The 20,120-nt window shown below is 38.5% G+C and overlaps 2 protein-coding genes and 1 pseudogene across 5 annotated transcripts; 1 reads left to right on the forward strand and 2 right to left on the reverse strand.

Moving 5' to 3' along the window:
* The first annotated feature begins 572 nt into the window (after positions 1–572).
* Positions 573–6,098, forward strand: LOC147508844 (syntaxin-132-like). Its single transcript, XM_086601206.1, has 13 exons — positions 573–816; positions 971–1,069; positions 1,172–1,228; positions 1,370–1,418; positions 2,986–3,074; positions 3,163–3,236; positions 4,170–4,212; positions 4,292–4,352; positions 4,456–4,481; positions 4,575–4,652; positions 4,917–4,997; positions 5,537–5,602; positions 5,720–6,098. Exons 1-13 carry the CDS (start codon positions 799–801, stop codon positions 5,891–5,893), a joined length of 915 nt encoding a protein of 304 aa, XP_086457332.1. The 5' UTR covers positions 573–798; the 3' UTR covers positions 5,894–6,098.
* Positions 6,099–7,078: 980 nt separating this feature from the next.
* Positions 7,079–9,747, reverse strand: LOC147508845 (putative glycosyltransferase At5g03795). 3 transcript variants are annotated; one of them, XM_086601204.1, is made up of 3 exons: positions 9,187–9,743; positions 7,919–8,483; positions 7,079–7,632 (listed from the first exon to the last, which is right to left on the reverse strand). In XM_086601204.1, the coding sequence occupies exons 1-3, from the start codon at positions 9,536–9,538 to the stop codon at positions 7,104–7,106; spliced, it is 1,446 nt and encodes a 481-aa protein (XP_086457330.1). In that variant the 5' UTR covers positions 9,539–9,743; the 3' UTR covers positions 7,079–7,103. The 3 variants fall into 3 exon arrangements, with proteins under 3 accessions (XP_086457330.1, XP_086457329.1, XP_086457331.1); XM_086601203.1 differs by having other exon boundaries at positions 9,163–9,740; XM_086601205.1 differs by having other exon boundaries at positions 7,620–7,755; positions 9,163–9,747.
* A 274-nt stretch (positions 9,748–10,021) lies between these two features.
* LOC147508846 (putative glycosyltransferase At5g03795) lies at positions 10,022–18,740 on the reverse strand (annotated as a pseudogene). Its single transcript, XR_015218257.1, has 3 exons — positions 18,069–18,740; positions 16,862–17,426; positions 10,022–10,581 (listed from the first exon to the last, which is right to left on the reverse strand). The product of XR_015218257.1 is annotated as a putative glycosyltransferase At5g03795 (transcript).
* Between the last annotated feature and the right edge of the window lie 1,380 nt (positions 18,741–20,120).

Consider the following 20,120-nt stretch of genomic DNA (forward strand, 5'->3'; position numbering starts at 1 on the left):
ATAAAATAAAATAAATAAACCAAAAGTTTCTTTTACAAACTCTCAAGAGACCTTAAATATGCGTCTAAAACCTAAAGATTAAGACTGCGGTCCTAAAGTTCACCGACTAAATCCTACAGAAAACAAAAAGGCCCGACTACGAATAGTCCGCGCAACATAAGACTAAACTAAAACAAAGGCCTGACTTCGAAAAACTCAGAAGGCATGAATGCTATACCAAGAGCGTGTGCCCCTCTACCCCGCTATTCCCTATCAGAAGAATATGACTCCAATTCTAAAATAATAAAAAATGTATTTACATACACATCAGCACATCTATTTTATTTTGTATTTTGTGTATTCACATTTCACATGGTGTTATGGTCTCATCTCTCATGGACACAAAACAAAATTTGGGAGAAATGCTAGCTTAGCAAGCAAGTAAAAGCAGGCAACTGAAATTTATTAGTAGTTTGCCTCCTAGTTTCAGTTCTATACTTCTATCTTTGTAAACATTCCTTTCGTGAAAATAAACATGACCCGACCGATTATTATTAGTAGGGGACAACCTAGCACACGGTTTACACAATACAAAAGTTTCCAACTAAACAAACGGCCCCACCACCACGCCAACATTATTATTATTATCAAATGAAACACAAGTTGAACCTCTCTCTCTTCTAATTATTTCCAAACCTTTCGCTCAAAATCAGGAAATACAAAAACACACCTCCTCCTCCTCTTTTAATTCTCTCTCTCTCTCAGTTTTTCTCTTTCATCAGATCTGTTTCTTGGAGCTCGTTTTTCTTCTTCTTCAATATGAATGACCTCCTAACGGTACACTTGTTATTTCATTTTTTTTTTATTAGATCTTAGCTTTGATTTTTATTTTACAATGTATTTTCAGAGGATGATATCGTAATTCTGCTTTTTTTTTTTAAAAAAAATTAAACAAATATGTATTTTGATGATTGTTTTATGATGTTTCCAGGATTCGTTTGAGATACCTCGACGTCAAGGTTCGAGAGGTGGAGATATTGAAATGGGGATCAACGCGGCGGATATGGGCTTAGACCAGTTTTTCAAACAGGTGCATAGATTTTTTTTTTTCATTCTATCAAGAGTGACATTGTAGTAGTATTATGGAAAGGGTGGAGTTTGAAATACTATTTTATGTGTGCTTTCGTTGTAGATTGAAGAAATTGAAAAGCAAATTGTGAAGCTTGATAGACTACTCGGAGGGCTCCAGGTTTGTCTCCTGTTTTTAAATGAAGCTCATTGTGCAAGTGGGTGGTACTTAGAGGACATGTATGTTTACTTAATATGTTTTTTTTTAAAAAAAAAAAAGAAGTGGGAAAAATAACAGTCTACTCACAAATGGGATCTGCAGGCTGCAAATGAGGAGTCAAAGTCTGTAACCAATGCAGCCGGCATGAGAGGTATTTATCGGGGCATATATTTTTTTGTTGAATGAGACATTATATTCCTATCATTTACTCTAGACATATGTTTATGTTTCAAAGTTGCAAAACTTACACATGCTCGACTTTTGTGGGCTTATTTATTTGGAGCATGATTGGGACCAAAACTGTAGCTTAGTACAACCCTATACAACTATGCAATCTTTTATTTTCTCTTACTTTGAGTTCTCATCTACTATGTATTTTGATCATCACCGATTGTTATGTTTGATATCTGTTAGTTTATTACCTATGTGACTGTAGCCTATTCTTGTATTCTTTATAATGCTTTAGTAGTTTCTAGGATGGATATGGTCAGAAATTCTCGTAAAAATGTACCATGTCTAAAGGACTTTGTATTTTTATATCTTTGAGCCCATAATTTTCTTTTCTTCTCATGTATTAAGTATAAATGGTAAAAGTTGCTCACTGTCCTAGAATCTCAATATTTTGGGTTTGCCGAGTCCCATACCTCATACCCTTGTCCAAATCCAACTCACACATCCATAGCCATCCAACACAGTAGTTTATGGCTTATTCAGGAGGAAATCCTGGCTTGATGGTTATAAATATAGGTTCATGTTGGTCAGCGCCTAGGTTATCCCAAGTGGAGTGGTAGCGCAGGATTTCTAGTTTTTATTTTCTTTTTTCTTTTTTCTTTTTAAAGAAAAATGCTTCATAATTTAAGCAATATATGTATATGGCCAGGTTAAGAGTGATAACTCATGAAAATATCAAACGTACTTTTGTGGGGCCCACATGAAGAAGAGTTGAAGGCTGATTTGGGTGAAGATGTTCTTCCCACAGTGAAGATCATCTTGACTACAAATCAGCTCACTTGGAGATTTCTAACCTTTTCAGAAGAGGTGTTCAAGTTTTGAATTCATTTTCAAAAAGATTTGTTCATTGGATTCCCACAAACTCCCTCTCTTATTTCTTTCCTTCCAGAGCCCAACGATTTGCTTTTGGAATATACTCTAGTAGCCATGTAGCCTTAGTGAGAAGTGACTTAGTAATAAGATTGTTACCCCTTGATACTTTGAGATTGAGGCCAAGTCTTATTGAATGTGTACTCTCTCAAATGCCAGATGAAACTGAGCAAGATGCCAACTTTTATTTCTTCAATCACAAATAGGAAACTGACAAAATCTTCTAATTCACAATCTAAGATGTTTAACTTTTTGTTTCTAATAGGCTTGCCACCTAGTTTATGATTTTGTGCTCAGATTAATAGAACTGGAAGAATTTTTATCTGGTATTGGAGAAAATGCTTTCTGATTTATAGTACGGAGAATTTCATTCTTGTGATAAATAACCACATTTGTTTTTCTTTAGTGTCAGTTGTAGTCGTGTGTCTTAAAATTTCAAGCATCCAAATCAAAACCAAATGGCACTAAGTGAAGCGGCCCCAGGATCTTATATACTATGATACATGGCTTTAAATACCCGACGTGGGACTATTAGACTATATTCTATATCTCAACATGTGGCATTCCAACTCAAAAGTCATGATTGAGTATTTTTTTTATTATTTTTTTTCTTACAGCAATAAGGCAGCGTATGGAGAGAGATGTAGACGAAGTAGGCCGGATTGCTCTTTCTGTTAAAACAAGAATTGAACAAATAGACAGAGATGTAATTCGCAAATCCTTGCACTTACATATTAATTTGTACAGCTCATTAGGAGTTTTCTTGTATCATAATAATTTCTCTTTATGTCCAGAACTTATCTAATAGACAAAAGCCCGGATGCGGACAAGGAACAGGTGTTGATCGCACCAGAACAGCAAGAACTGTGTAAGCGCTCTTTACGTTACTTCATCCTGCAGCATTGAAATTGTGAGGCTCCTATTAAAAGATAAAATTGCTTTGTTGAAAACTTGAAATCACCTATAAGGGACAGCACAAATCTGTACACATTACTATTTGTTACATAACTATGTTTTACTGTAAAAATTTATACTTAGTTCTTCCAAGGGTAAGTGTGGGTGGGTCTATATCATCAATGGACTTTGTGTTCATGACCTTAGAGACTACTCAGGTTGCTGTTACTCATCATCATTAAGGAAGATACTACTCGGTCCCAGTTAAGTAGATCCCTGAAATGATTACTGCAGTCCTGGACCTATCGTTATGCAGCAAGCCATTATCGATATGTTAGATGTTTCTGTCTATATACCAGAATTATTTTTTGTTACCATTAGTCCCCCATGAAGAGGAGTTCTACCTTTAGATTCTGTGGGGTATATGGCTAGAACAGAATAGGAGACATTTTGAAGGAACCGTAGCCACTATGCAGGAGACTGTTATGTCTATCAAAGCCCTCTTATTCTAGTGGTCTAAGGTGTTAAAGGAGGTTAGAAACTGTCGTTTTGAGCAATTTGCGTTTAGATGGGACCAACTGCTAGGTTTGGATTTGTTGTGATTCGTCTTTACTCTTTAGCCGTTTGGTTGTAATGCTTTTCTATTGATTTTTTTTTTTCTTTTGTATTGTAGTCATTCTATTTTTTATTGATGATAAGGAATTTTTACCGAGCAAAAAAAAGAAAAAAAAAAAGGCCAATTGTTTTCTGTAATAAGGCCATAAATTTTGAGAAGTGTGCTTATCTATTGTTTGAAATTCTAACTTTATGTCCACGTGAACCTATTCATGTCTGTAGATTGTTCGCCTGAGAAGCTTTTTGTACAAGTCTTCGATATCTCATTACCTGGTTTTCCATTTATCTGCAGGGCGTTGAAAAATAGATTGAGAGCTAAGATGACTGAGTTTCAGGTATTGTCTTTGTGTCAGAGCGTCTTCTATGACCACAGTCCCCTTTCTATTTTTGTCTAACAGTACTCCAATTTGTCAGACTCTAAGAGAAAACATCCATCAAGAGTATCGTGATGTTGTTGAGAGGAGGGTTTTTACAGGTAAGAAATTCCTTTCAGCTATAATATGATTGCAGTTTATACAAGTTTTCAATCTATTGTAGTATTAGTGCTGACTTTTCCCGTTGGCACTTGTACTTAACAGTAACGGGTGCAAGAGCTGATGAAGAGGTGAGACTGTTTACCCTGTTCAAATATTTAGATGCTCTTCTTAAGTTAGTATTTCTCTGACCTCTTTTTATGGTTATTGTATGATGCAAATAGACAATTGACCGGTTAATAGAGACTGGAGATGGAGAGCAAATATTCCAGAGAGCAATACAAGAACAAGGCCGAGGACAGGTGTTTTTCCTTCTCTTTTCCCATTCAAATGAGACTGGGGAATATCATTTTGTAAAGCTTGAAGTAAATCATACCTCCAACTTTTTATTCACATCTATCAAGATTCTTACTTGGTTATGCTTGAGTAGTAATTATGGCAGAAGCCACTTTTGTAGTGTTGCTGAAATTCCCAGATTACTGGACAAGGCTTTGGAGGTCAAAAGTAATATGGCTCTCGCTTTTTGAGAATTCTCTTGTTATAACTTATATACTGTCTATTTACAGGTACTGGACACCCTAGCAGAAATTCAAGAACGTCATGATGCTGTAAGAGACTTAGAAAAACGGCTTCTCGAATTGCAGCAGGTATTATTATGTTTCCTTGTGGAGATGTTTTAAATTGGATAAGCTTGATCATCCTACTTTGTTCAGGCTCTGGTTGCATTGAAGCTTGTTCAGATTTTATGTCACTGCTGTGAAGTCACACTCGGTGTGGATTGCACTTATAAACAATAAAAGCAAAGTGTGTAAGAGAGGGATTTCAGGAATGCACCTAAGGGTATCCTGGTATCTTAGTCTTAATGTGAGGTGCATTAGGCTCACAACTCAATGAAGATTGAAGATGAAGTATATAGATCAATGTGTTGCTTTCGGGCTTTTCGGCTGTGGATTTTGTCATGTGTACTGTGTACAATATTTTTGCACTAGATTTCCACTAAACTAATCATATAAACTCAGAAGTAGGCATCACACACAAAACAGACCTGTCAAAACAATGGTCGGTCCTTTTTTCACTAAATTTAATCACACAGAAAACCAAACTGGCGAAATTAAAATCTATGAATTGCCTCGGACTCTGAACTGGAGTTATTTCTGGTCTCAAATTTCACATGTTCTGTTTACAGATATTCATGGACATGGCAGTTTTGGTGGAAGCACAGGGTGACATGCTAAACAACATAGAAACACAGGTAATTGATTTTCATGGAACTCTTTCAAATGACTACTACCGGGACAATTTTATTTTCGGCTATGTCTTATTACTATTTGCTTTTACAAAGGAGGATTCTGACTCTACTCTTTCTTAGGTTTCCACTGCAGTTGATCATGTACAATCAGGGAATACTGCCCTCCAAAAGGCAAAGAAGTTACAAAGAAACTCGAGGAAATGGATGTGCATTGCCATCTTCATCCTTCTTGTAATTGTGGCAATTATTGTTCTCACTGTACTCAAGCCTTGGCAGAATAAAAAGGGTGCTTAACTATGATGGTATCTACTCTGTAAAATAATAGCTTTTATTTTGGGTTTCATTTGGAGCTCTCTTGGTCTTTGATTTTAATTATTTTGTCCTCCAGTCCTTGTTATCTAAAAGGTTTTGCTTCCCCGTGGATGGGTTTGTTATAGTTATAGAGTTTATGGCTATTTGGAATATATTGCTATTTTAAATGTTGAGAAAACTTCTACTCTGATTTTTTTTTTCATCTATTTGTTGTCACTAAAGATCTTTAAAATGTTTTATGATGGAAGTGTTTGGCAGTTCCTAATAAAACACGGGCATGCTCACCATATCTTTGAATGATTAAATCAGCTTGTCATCAGTCTATGGTTGTCTTTTTACTGAATTGTAATAAACATGATTTCAAAGATTTTAATGATTTCAAATGAAGAAGAAAACCTTATTTTTCTCTTTTCTGAGCGGTTATAGATTTAATATAATACCTAAATTATCACAATCATTTCGAGAGACGACTTGCCCTTAAAAACCTGACTCAAGAGGTCAACAAGTTGCCACATTGCCCTTCATAGTGAAGGAGTTCGTTTTCCCGTTATATCAGTATGGAACTGTGGATGCAATTATTTCAGATAGTTATATAGGAACCAGGTCAACTTTTTAATGGGAAAAAGCAATATTAGTATGAAATGGAGTTGGACGCTTGAAATGGGTATGGAGGTCTGTTTAGGGATGCAGATGGAAGAGTTTTGCTCTTATACTGTGGTGCTTCAAAGAGTAAATCTATTCTGTTCCTAGAGTTACAAGGCACTGAGGTTGGACTGAGCATTGCAGTTAAAATGGGGTACAAGCATCTAATGGTTAACTCTGACTCAGAAAGGGCAGTGAACATTGTGAATGGAACTGAAACACCTCCTTGGTATAGAAGGTTCAAGCTATCAGGGCACATCAACAGCACATGACTACTTTCATAGTGGAACATATCTATAGAGATGGAAATAGAGCTGCTGATTTTGTAGCAAAAAATGCAAATGAAGGTGAAATAGGTGTAGTATGTAGTATAGGGCCTTCAGTTAGTTCAGGAGGATTCTAGTGGATGTATTTACACAAGAATTTAATGAATACAGGTATAGATTATTAGTTCAAGAATCTAACGTCTTAGTTTACTCTGCAATTTCATGTACAGTTTCCAAGCCGAGTTATACACGACAGCACTTCCATACAAAGATAGATCTGCCCTTTATTTCAAACAAGTTTTATAGTGCTGATCAAAATTGAGCAACTCACTCGAAGAGAACCTCAGAGAATTTCTTCGAAGCCACAACTCATACATTACCATGTAAAATGCATCATAATCTGTAGGAAAAAGGTTCCACTGAAAATGTTTACGCACTTTCAATACATTCCTTTGTAACACTGTGTACTCTTCCGAGCTTACCCTATGTAGGATTTTCTTCAATAGTGGTATATCCAAAGTGGCAACGACAAGTGAGAAACTCTTCCAATTGAGTATATCTGTGAAAGGTAGATCATAGTGATTGGCGATGATTACAGGGACACAACCGTAATATAACGCATCCCCTATCCGTGCTGTGTTGACTTCAAAACCTTTTAGATGGAGGCAAAACTTGCTGCCAAGAAGCTCGTCAGAGTAGGGGGTTGGCAGCCGACCGAAATGGACATATATCTCTGAGTCGTTCTTCCATACTTCCAGAAGCTTCTTACGTACTGGTGAGTTTATAGCTCCAGCAAAGAATGCTAGGTTCTTTCTGTAATCACATTTAGAGAACAGCAAAAAAGTACATATGAGAAAGGAACTTATCAGCTAAAGCAGTTACTGGATCATATCAGCCTATAGAATTCACTTCAGGTACTGAGCGCTCTTGTTTGGTCTGATAAAAAGAAAACAAATACCATCAACTTATAAATTGACCACACTTATTCATTACAGCATCAAAAATTCAATAGCGTATGAGTTTGTTGATGTTGGAGTATTAACTTCAGGCGTAGATGTCAATGTTAAAGAAAATCTACCACATGAAAGAAGTGGTTTACCTTCTAGACAAAGCAACATTTGGAGGATCTCCATGTCTTGGCCAGATTTGTGGTAAAGATGCATCTTTGTGAGCGATGTACCCAGGTAGGAAATAGCTTGAAGAACAGACAACCTGAATTGCATTGAACTTAACCTCCTCTGCTTTCTCCATTGCTGACCTTCCAATGGAATGACAAGCAACGTAAAAATGGTCTGTTCCACCAGTTCGATTCCAATAGGGATATTTCTGGCTGATATTGAAGATATAAGATCGAACAAAATCTGGGATTCCTCCAACACTCACTCTTTTGTCATGCCGCAACCTTGCAATAGAGAAAGGCAAGAAAAAAAGATCTGCCTCTGCAGGTTCCTCTGTAATAAAATGGCTCTGCATAAGAGCCTTCTTAAAGTAACTTTCACTTGCATAGTTTCCACCTGGTTCGAAGTCTACTGGTAAGAGTGCGTGGGCATAGGGATCATCCTTCTTATGAGGATAGACATATATCTTAAAGCTCCTATTCATCTCATTATAATCTTTGAGAAAGATATCTTCGTCATGGAACACCTCTTCATTCACATTAACGCCTGAACCATAACAATCATCAATTTTGAATTCAAGAGATAAATCCGTATATTGCATAGATACTCAAACTTCTCTTCATCTTCCTCGTAAATCATAAGATTAATTCTATTATATTCAGTAGTTGATCCTGCGCAATTAACCATTTGTAAAACATAACCAGCATAACGGAACTTTTTTCTGCGAGACCACCTAGGAAGCTAGGAGCCTAGGACTACTAATCAGTCCATTTTGGCATTCAAAACCTCTTAAGATCTTTTATAATTTTGTACTGCCACTGCACTCAAAATTGTTTTCTAAAATGGTCTCTTTAAGTCGAAGAAGCATACTGACTTCAAGAACTAACTAAATGTCTACAACATTCAAAGGACACAGAGTGTGTAACAAAGAAATCGTCCCACAGCTGCACTTTGGCCAAAAGACTATACAAAAGTGAACTACATTACTTGAATTCACCATTACCATACGCAACAACATTTGAAGCCTACAGCTATACAAGTTTTCCTTATTGTATAGCAGACTGCAGAACGATATCAATTTCCTCCAATATTCACATTGCACTAAATTATAAGCACTTGAAGATCATTATTTAATAGAACAGTAATATGAGCAATAACCAAAACTTAAACAAACTGATCAATAATTAAACATTACCCATTACCATAAAACTTAAAGCAAGCATACCATTTGAGTTAAAAGGTTGTTTACCCTCCTGAATCCCATCTTCTTTTCTACCAATATTATGCAAAGAGTTCCAACTTTGACCAGCTACCTCAGTTGACTCAGGAGCATAGAAACTAGACTTGTGATGGTGAGACTGAATATCTTGTTGAGTTTTAGAAGAGTTAAATGAATACCCAAGTGATGGTTTAAGTAGTAGAAGATCATGTTCTAACTGAGTGTGATGAGTGAAGAAAAGCTTTGAAGTTGACGAGATGTAAATAAGAATGAAAAGACAAGTTACGAGTGCTAAAGTTGTTGGTATGAAAAAGATGCTTCTGAATGAATTTGAGAAACTATTGTTAGAGAAGCTGTGAAGGAGTGATGAAGAACGAACCATGAAGACTTTTTTGGTGCAAGAATGCAAAGACGACGGGAAATACAAAGTGAGTAATGAGAATTAGTTAAGGTTAAAACACAATTAGTTAGTGTAAGAGAAGTCCCGGGTTAATTAGTACAAAAACGCTAGTCCTTCACCGTGGACGTGGACGTGGACTTCAATGTTTCTTTCCAAACAAGGCGTCATACAAATGTACAATACATGAATTTTGATATACGAGTTATGTATTTTTGGTAAAGATATAGGAGCTATGTCAAATGTTCTATAAATTCTTTCTGTTTTTTTTTTTTTTTTTTTTTTTTTTTTTTTGCAAAGTGGAAATTGTATTAAAATAAAGTATAGAAAAACAGTACAAGGACCAAAACGTTAACAAAAACTCCCATTTTATATAACTACTATGGGAGCCGGTTTCTCATGTACAAGAGTGTTTTAAGTCAGCACCATGTTTGGCAGAAATCGGCAGCCAAATTTTTTCCCTCCAAATATGTGACAGGGGAGTGATCGAGTGTAATTTATTTCATACAAGTTTTATTGTGCTGATGATCAAAATTGAGCAACTCACTTGAAGTGAACCTCAAAGAATTTCTTCGAAGCCACAACTCATACATCACCATGTAAAATGCATCATAATCTGTAGGAAAAAGGTTCCACTGAAAATGTTTACGCACTTTCAATGCATTCCTTTGTAACACTCTGTACTCGTCCGAGCTTACCCCATGTAGGATTTTCTTCAACAGTGGTATATCCGAAGTGTCAACGACAAGTGAGAAGCTCTTCCAATTGAGTATATCTGTGAAAGGAAGATCATAGTGATTGGCAATGATTACAGGGACACAACCATAATATAATGCATCCCCTATCCGTGCTGTGTTGACTTCAAAACCTTTTACATGGAGGCAAAACTTGCTGCCAAGAAGCGCGTCAGAGTAGGGGGTTCGCAGCCGACCGAAATTGACATATATCTCTGAGTCGTTCTTCCATACTTCAAGGAGTTTCTTACGTATTGAGAGTTTATAGCTCCAGCAAAGAATGCCAGTTTCTTTCTGTAATCACATTTACAGAACAGCAAAATGTAGATATGAGAAGCGAACTTAACTTTTTGCTAGATAAGTCACTGTTTTGGCCCCCACTCAAGGTGACCTACGGTATGTTGGGGATTACACCAATACCATCCTGTTCCCCACTACACGATAACTCAGATGAAACACAATTCAACTCCCGACAAAATCTAAATATCAACTACAACCTATACTAACATGCCCAACTCGCTAAAACAACTATTAACAAATGATAATAATGTAAAGCAAAAGCAAACCACAACACAAAGATTTACCGGTTCCCACGAACGATGCCTACTTCCACAAGAGCCAGGTCTTAATAAAGTGGGAAGGAAGATTACAATCTCTCCTTTACGCCTCTCTACTTACTAGATCACTTTATATCTCTTTCTGGGGGTTGTATCTCAGAAGGTTATCTCTTTGTTTTAGTCCGATTCCAATCCTTCCCGACTTGTTTGGTTCTTGGTTAGGTTTTCCAAAACATTGATTTTGGTTTTATCTCCAAAACCAAATTTCGCAATCGTGAAGAAGGCCCACAAAATTTATGTCCGAAAGCCGGCGCTGCCACTCCGAAGCGCCGAAGTCGCACCAAGACTGGAAGCCGAGCTGGCTGGTTCTTTGAAAGCTGGTCGCCTCTATGTTATCGAACTCGAAATACGGCGCCTCATCCGATCCGGCGCTGGCCTCGACTTCGATCATTTGAATTTGCCCGCTTCGGCTCCAAATCCTCCCCTCATGTGAGGGATAACTCAATAATCTCCCCCCAACAAATGAGGGGGATACCTCCATGCAATTGCCAAATCAATAGGAGGAGGTGGCCGCCATTCCCAAGAATAGCACAACAAACATCAAACTTACCTTCGGTAAGACTTTGGTCATCATCATATCCGACCCGCTTCTTGTTCGGTATGGATCTTCTCGATACACAAAATGCTTGTCTTCGAAGTACTTCTAATCCAATGATAACGCACGGTATGTGCTTAGATCTAGAATGAAAACTCGGATTCTTGCTCAAGTGGATGGCGCCCGACCATACATAGAACTACAAACTGCTTCTCGCTTTTAGCCCTAGTTAGATCGAAGAACCTCTTCATCCATAAGACTCTTTGCAACACTTCGGTGGTCGCAATATACTTTCTCAGAAGTGGAGGGCAACACACTTTTGCAACTTAGATTGCCAAGAAACCGCTCCCCCGCAAAAGTAACCCGGATAACCGAGGTGGACTTCATCGAAGTCAACATCACCGCCATGTCTCATCGGATCGCAGCCTTCAAGTAAGGGCTTACTTCCACCAAAACACAAACATGATTTGGAAGTGCCTTTGAGATATCTCAATATCCACTTAACACCTTCCCAATGTTCTTTACCCGGATTTGATGTAAATCGCTACAACCCCAACGGCGAAAGCAATATCCGGTCTAGTACACACCATGGCATACATCAAAGCGCCGCATCGGATGCATAAGGAATATTTTCCATCCGACTCTGCTCATGCTCACACCCTTAGGACACATCTCTTTGGTCATGCGGGCGCCACCGCGGACAACCGGACCGGGTTTCTCTTTTGATCCATGTTGAATCTCTTCAACACCTTCAATGTAGCTTTCGAGAAAGCCACAACTTTCCACTCTTTTCGCCACGGTGATCCGTGATCCCAAGTATCCGCTTTGCTTGACCCAAATCCTTCATCTCAAAGGACTTACTCAAGTCTTTCTTCAAATTGGATATCTTGTTGATGTTTGGGCCAACTATCAACATATCATCCACATCTGAAAGAAGACAATGAAATCCCCATCCTGAAATCTCTCAACAAACACACAATGATCTCGAGGCGGACTTCTTGTATCCTTGCTTCACCATAAAGGAGTCAAACTTTATGTACCAATCGCCTTGCTTGCTTTCAACCCATACAAGCTCTTTATCGTGCAGCATACTAGGTGCTCCTTTGCTTTGACCTCAAACCCTCCTCGGGCGGTCCATGTAGACATCTTCTTCAAGGTCTCCATGAAGAAAAAGTTGTCTTTAACATCTAGTCGCTCAACCTCTAGGTTCATACTTTGCGGCATACCCAATACCACCCTGATAGAAGTCATCTTCACTACAGGAGAAAATCTCATCAAAGTCAATCCCTTTCCTTTGACCGAATCCTTCACAACAACAAAAGCCAGGCTCATGCCTTGGGTTGTTCTTCCTCATGCTTGACTTTGTATATCCACTTATTCTTGAGAACTTTTCTCCCCGTGGGTTTCTCAACTAACTTCGTAAGTGTGATTATTATGCAAAGAATTCATCTCGTCATGCATGGCCTTCAACCACTTTTCTTTGTCTGCGTACCTTCAGTGCCTCTTGATAGTACATAGGTTCTCCACCATCCGATAGTAGACGCGACGTATGTGGTGGATACCGTTGAAGCTAGTCTCTCTGTCGACCTCCTCGCATCCTGGCCGGTGCTCTCGAGGATGCACTACGCTGTCGGTGGTGGTTCATGCATCTCATCTCAGATCTTCTATACCAATAGGTTCTATCCCATTATGAGCAATAGATTCTCATCATGAGCTTCAAACTCATGGTTCTCTCAGATTCTCAATGCCTTCTCGCGTTCCACGTAGGGAACTTCGGTTCTCAATCAACAAGATCATTGGTGAAAGCCTCAGAAATTCTCACCCTCCTCAAAGTCTGCTATGGTTTGGTCTTCTAAGAACACAACATCTCGACTTGGGATTACCTTCTTGTTAATCGGATCATAGAGTTTGTAACAAAACTTTTCATCTCCATAACCCGGAAAAATGCACCGCTTGGCTTTGTCATCAAGCTTGGATCTCTCATCCTTCTAATATGACAAATGCCCCGCACCCAAATACCACCAAGTATCCATAATCAACATCTCTCGACCACCATACTCTCTCGGATAATCACTATTCGTAGGCTTTCTTCGGGTGACAAAGTTGATCACATGCACGGCCAGATGCGATTGCTTCTCTACCCAAAGAGCTTCTAGGTAGCTTAGAGTGAGATAGCATGCATCTTATCCTCTCTACAATGGTGCGGTTCATTCTCTCGCTATTCCATTCGTTGCGGTGTCTTGAACGGTGCGCTCATGACCATTAATCCCATGACTCGCAATACTCTTCAAATGGCCCAATGTACTCACCCCCATTATCCGAGCGAATACACTTCAACAACTTCCCGTCTCTCTTTCCACCATCTTTGTGGAATTTCTCAAACACGCCAAGTACTTCATCCTTGGTCTTCGACTATAGGCCCATATCTTTCTTGACGCATCATCAATGAATGTCAAAAGTACGAAGCTCCACGGTGGGACTTCACTCATAGGACCACATAAGTCCGTGGTGCACTAGCTCGGGGACGGTGTCCTTTACGTGAGACGGGAATCTTTGGAAAGACACCTGCGTTGCTTTCCTACCAAACGATGAGTACATGTATTTAAATGTGTACCTTTAATGTCCGGCATGGCCTTTTGCTTAGCAAGAACTTCCATCCCTTTTATGCCCGTGTGGATACGGTCTCTCTTGTGCCACAGCCAGATGAAGCTTCTTCTTACGCACAGATTAAACCGCTTTACACAAACTAGCCCTGTGTTTTGTAAAGAGAGCAAGTTTTCTTTCCTCCGCTTGCTTCAATGGAACCTCCGGTCGGGTTCCATACCCGCTACCAAACGAGTTTACAAAGCCATCGCCATCTAATTTCCCAAATTAAATTAGGCTTAACCGTATGTCGGGGACATGTCTTACATCCTTTTTGAGTGTCAAGGTGTAGCCGACATTGGTTTCTATATGAACATCTCCAATGCCTATAATCTTGAGACGCCATCAGCACCCATCCTCACTTCACCATATTCACCACGGTGTAGGTAGTGAAGAATCCCACAATGCGCGATTGTGGATGATGGATCCTCAGTATCTATCACCCACTCGTATCCCGACATGAGGTACTAAGACAAAGACACACCACACCGACACAATTCCCCACTAGGTCGCCGACTAGTCGCGGTAGTATCTCTGCACCTGTTTTCCGTTCCTCGCACCATGTCTTCATGTACCGCGGTTATTCTTCTCATCCCTCTTCGTTCTCTCAGACTCATATCCGTGGCCTTTGGTGGCAAAAATAGTAACATTGCCTCTGCGCTTAGGAGTTCTAGCTTCACCCCTAGATTTATACATCATCACCTCTAGAACGAGATGGTTTTCTCGCTTCGACCTCCCCCGCTTCTGTGAAAAGGATCTCTCGAGTGAGAAGAGCTTCTTGCACTCTTTCTAGTCTCCTCGTTCAACAAAGATGTGGTAGCCATCTCCATGGTAACAATTCCATCCTCGGGTCGCCCATGTAGAAAAACCGCTAATGTCTCCCAACTTTTTGCGGTAGAGCCTAATAGAAACAAAGCCTCAACTTCGCCTCCCAAATTGATCTTCATCAAATGCATCCATTGATGATATTCGTGCTTCGTTAAGATGCTCGGACATTGAAGAACCTTCTTGGTACTTCGTGGTTGCGCAAACTTCTTAACGACTAGCACTTTGTTTCCACCCGACTTCCTCTCATAAAGGTCTTGAAGTTTCTTCCATGGGCGTCAGTAGTCTCTGGGCCACATGGTGAAAGACAATTGCTGTCAATCCACCGTCGAATGTATCCAATCGGCTTTTACGTCAAGCTTTTTCCACTCGGCCTTCATGGGCCTTTTTACGGTTTTACTCCCTCATTCCGATGGGGAAGTGCTTCGTCCTTTGCGAGTATAGCAAGCCTTCCATCTTGGCTTTTCGGATGGTGTAGTTAACTCCTATCCGGACTCATCATACGAAGTGTTCACGGAATGGTCCATCTCTACAAGTTATTTAACCTCAAATCTTCTCTCGAAATTTATCAAACACCTTCTACCAAGATTCGGATAACACCCTAAAGCATTCCAACTGGCTCGATACCACTTGTTGGGGACACCAATACCAATCGGTTCCCCCTACCACGTATAACTTGTATGAACACAATTAACTCCGGACAAAATCTAAATATCAACTACAACCTATACTAACACTTCAACTCATTAAACAACTATTAACAAATGAATAATAAAAGTAAAAAAAGAAAACCACAACACAAAGATTTACCGTGGTTCGCCAATGATGTCTACTTCCACAAGAGCCGTTCTTAATAAAGTGGGAAGGAAGATTACAATCTCTCCTTTACTGATCTCACCTTACTAGATCACTCTTATCTCTTTTGCGTGGTTGTATCTCTGTAAAGGTTATCTCTCTTTGTTTTAGTCCGGATTCCAATCTTTCCGACTTGTTTGGTTCTCATGGTTAGGTTTTTCCAAAACCTTGATTTTTGGTTTTATCTCCAAAACCAAATTTCGCGGCATCTTGTAGCAAGGCCCACAAAAATTATGTCGGCGGCGTGGCGCTTCACTGGCTGAAGTCGAAGTCCAAGACCCGGAAATTTGAGTCACTTTGAGCGGGTCGCCCTATGTTACTTGGAACTCGAGCGGGCGGCTTCATCTGGCCTTGGTATCGACTTCAAGGACGACCGAATTGCCCGTCTGTCGACTCAGGTTTCTCTCCTCATGTGAGGGATAACTCCAACACAAGACATACTAGCCCGGTTTTGTTTTCACTTTGTTATTTGTGTGGCAAAATTCCCAGACAGAGATCTGAGTTTGAGGGTATCACGTTGCAACTCTTGTAGGGGCAATAGTTGGAAAAAATTGGGGTGACTTGCAACATTTTAACTAATTATACCATATAATAATTGTTTTTCCTAAATTTTGTTGGGCTGGAGCCAAGGGCGGCCTGAGCACAGTCAGCGAGTGGCTGGCCCCCCAGAAGTTGGTGCAATATAAGGGCCCCATCCTCCAGAAAGTTTAGTGTATATATTAGCTTAGTAAGAACTATAATGTTGAAACAAGAGAGCCTAGTCGGTAGCAACAGCATTTAAGTTTTAAGTGCATAGTCAAAGGTTCATGCCTCTACAAGGACTAATTTTACTTCTTTTTTTTTAAAACAAATATTAGGATTAATATTTTAGACTTATAAAAACAAATATTAGCCTCTACAGGTACTGAGCGCTCTTATTTGGTCTTATAAAAAGAAAACTAATACCATAAACTTATAGATTCACCACAATTTATACATTATTTACAGCACCAAAAAATCAATAGCATATGAGTTTATTTATCTGTTGATGTTGGCGTATTAACTTCGGGCGTGGATGTCAATGTTAAAGAAAATCTACTACATGAAAGAAGTGGATTACCTTCTAGACAAAGAGACATTTGGAGGATCTCCTTGTCTTGGCCAGATTTGTGGCAAAGATGCATCTTTGTGAGCGATGTACCCAGATAGGAAATAGCTTGAAGAACAGACAACCTGAATTGCATTGAACTTAACCTCCTCTGCTTTTATTCATTGCTGACCTTCCAATGGAATGACAAGCAACGTAAAAATGGTCTGTTCCACCAGTTCGATTCCAATAGGGATATTTGTGACTGATATTGAAGATATAAGATCGAACAAAATCTGGGATTCCTCCAACACTCACTCTTTTGTCATACCGCAAGCTTGCAATAGAGAAAGGCAAGAAAAAAGATTTGCCTCTGCAGGTTCCTCTGTAATAAAATGGCTCTGCATAAGAGCCTTCTTAAAGTAACTTTCACTTGCATAGTTTCCACCCGGTTCGAAGTCCACTGGTAAGAGTGCGTGGGCATAGGGATCATCTTTCCTATGAGGATAGACATATATCTTAAAGCTCCTATTCATCTCATTATAATCTTCCATAAAGATATCTTCGTCGTGGAACACCTCTTCATTCGCATTAACACCTACACCAATAACAATAATTAATTCCCAATTCAAGAAAATAAATTCAATATCTAGGATACTCAACTTTGTAATTTTCGTATATCTCCTGAGAACTTTTATAATTGTGTACTGCCACGGCACTCAATTTTTTTTCTAAAATGTACTCTGTATAGTGTATACTCACTTCAAGAACTAAATGTCTACAACAATCAAAGGACACAGAGTATGTAACAAAGAAGTCGTTCCACTTTAACCAAAAGACTATACTAAAGTGAACTACATATATTACTTACTTGAGTTCGCCTACCGTACGCAGCAACATTTGAAGCCTACAGCCTATACAAGTTTTCCTCCTTGTCTAGCAGAATGATATCAATTTCCCCAATAATCACATTGTCCTAAATTAAAGTCAGTTTCCTCCATATATCAATTTACTAAATGCATGCTCACAACTACTTTTCAAAGTCTACTAGTCAAATACAAGTTTATAGTTTCTTTTTTTCTTTTGGTTGCTGAAACATGAAAGCACTTTGAAGATCATTATTTAATAGAACAGTAACATGAGCAATAGCCAAAACTTAAACAAACTCAATAATTAAACATTAACACAAAACTCAAAACTCAAAACAAGCATACCATTTGAGCTAAAAAGGTTTTTTTACCCTTGTGAATCTCATCTTCTTTTCTACCAATATTATGCAAAGAACTCAAACTTTGACCAGCTTCAGTTGACTTAGGAACATAGAAACTAGTGTTTTGATATTGAGACTGAATCTCTTGTTGAGTTTTTGAAGGGTTTAGTGAATATCCAAGGGATGGTTTAAGTAGTAGATCACGTGACTGATGGTGATCAGTGAAGAAAAGCTTTGAGGTCGAGGAGATGTAAATAAGAATGAAAAGACATGTTACGAGTGCTAAAGTTGTTGGTATGAAAAAGAAGCTTCTGAATGAATTTGAGAAACGATGGTTAGACAAGTTGTGAAAGAGTGAAGAAGAAGAAGAAGGAATCATGAAGACTTTTTTGTTGCAAGAATGCCAAGAGTGACGGAGAGATACAAAGTGAGTGATGAGAATTAGTTAAGGTAAAAACACAATTAGTGTAACAAAAGTCGTGGGTTAATTAGTACAAAAACTCTAGTCCTTCACAAACTGAAGGCGTTGATGACTTAATTGATGTCGACGTTAATGTTTCTTTACAAACAGGATACTGCACATGTACTAATAAGTTAGTGCATGAGTGTCAAATGATTGGGAATTGGAAACGTCTTTTGATACATGAACAACTTGCAATGTCTTGTTTGAGAAGAAATAGTTGGTCAATGAATTCACTATCCTGTTTGTAAATTTTCCTTCTTCAAGCAGTTTCTGTGAACTCCAGTCCAATTAAGACAGATTCTAGGCTCACCCTTAGGCCAATTAGGGCAGCCGCCTTGGAAGGCCTCAAATATCCTAAATAATCCTGTGCATGTTAGTGGCATCGATTTTCGGAGACATATCTTTCAAAGGCCGGACAATATTAAAGTCTATGAATATAACAGAATCTCATGTTTCTAGAAGTGTAAGATGAGATCTAATGGTTACAAAAGTTTGATAACATCAAATTTTTGATACCTCGTTGAATCTTGTTTCAAATTAAATTTTTTATCCAAATCCATATCTCCACGTTCGCGTCAGCAGCAAATTAGTAGTAAAATTTTTGTTCTCATCATATAGAAAGTCATTGTAACTGGAGTGGTTATTCAGTATTGGCCTCGATATTCTCAGCCCAAGAAATTGCCTTGTGCAATTCCTCAAAACTACTAAAGAACTTACATTGGTTTCCTCCAACATGGTACTTCAAATTTCAAATCGAAGAATTCAATTAGCATTGGATGATTTGTTTCCCAATGACCAAAATTGATACCCTTGAATGCCTTGATTTATCACCTTGTCCTTAATTCAAGAATAACGTTAGGATTAAGATACGAAATAATTTTTTGCTCGTGGAGATCTAGTATAATACGAACCACGAGTGAGGACACGCTAAGTGTGTTTGGAACACGATTGGGTCATTGCAAGGATTTCTTTGTGACAAAACAACCTAAACCTTGTGTAAATCTAACTTACACAATAAAAAATTTCAAGAAATTACGTATTTTCTGATTATTGATTCCGAATCCAATTATACTCGAAATTTCACCAAACCGAATCGAACTCATTTGCTGAGGAGGTTCTTTATTGAGAATAAAAGTTTGCGTTCACATTTTAAATGAATTAGAATGAACTCTGAAGCACGGCAAGAAGGGAACATGTTGATCATTTACAAGATCCTTTTGTGCTCCACTTTACCCATTATTTAGTTCTTTGACTTCTTTCACATCCGCTGTCTACAACTCCACACTTTTTCCAAGGGTAAATAACGGGAAGCCTAAACTCTAAAAAAGCAAAGAATACGACAATTTATGTTTTGGATAACCAAGAACCACACATAAGAAATAGACTTCTGTTTTTATCGATAAAAATAAAAATAAGAAATAGACTTGTGTAAAAAAAGGAGGGCAATAAGAACTAAAGACTAATAACGGGTATATGGAGTTGTGCGTTATACTTAAGGATGGAGTCAAAAATAAGCAGCCCAACTAAACAAGAAAAATTATTTTTGCTTAGTCATCATATTCTATTTCGACTGCTTCTGCGACTAATAGTGTTAGTGTCATGTACGTCAGCCAACTCAT

Source organism: Coptis chinensis, chromosome 3 (assembly GCF_015680905.1).
Source record: "Coptis chinensis isolate HL-2020 chromosome 3, ASM1568090v1, whole genome shotgun sequence".
In the NCBI taxonomy this organism is placed as follows: Eukaryota; Viridiplantae; Streptophyta; class Magnoliopsida; order Ranunculales; family Ranunculaceae; genus Coptis; species Coptis chinensis.

Coding starts and splice junctions, on each gene's coding strand:
- LOC147508845 (XM_086601203.1), bottom strand. CDS start 9,538: ATGGTTCGTTCTTCATCACTCCTTCACAGCTTCTCTAACAATAGTTTC. Junction 8,484..9,162: donor ACAACCTTTTAACTCAAATG/GTATGCTTGCTT, acceptor GTTATGGTTCAG/GCGTTAATGTGAATGAAGAG. Junction 7,633..7,918: donor AATGTTGCTTTGTCTAGAAG/GTAAACCACTTC, acceptor ATGTGATTACAG/AAAGAACCTAGCATTCTTTG.
- LOC147508844 (XM_086601206.1), top strand. Junction 4,353..4,455: donor TGAGAGGAGGGTTTTTACAG/GTAAGAAATTCC, acceptor TGTACTTAACAG/TAACGGGTGCAAGAGCTGAT. Junction 5,603..5,719: donor TAAACAACATAGAAACACAG/GTAATTGATTTT, acceptor ACTCTTTCTTAG/GTTTCCACTGCAGTTGATCA.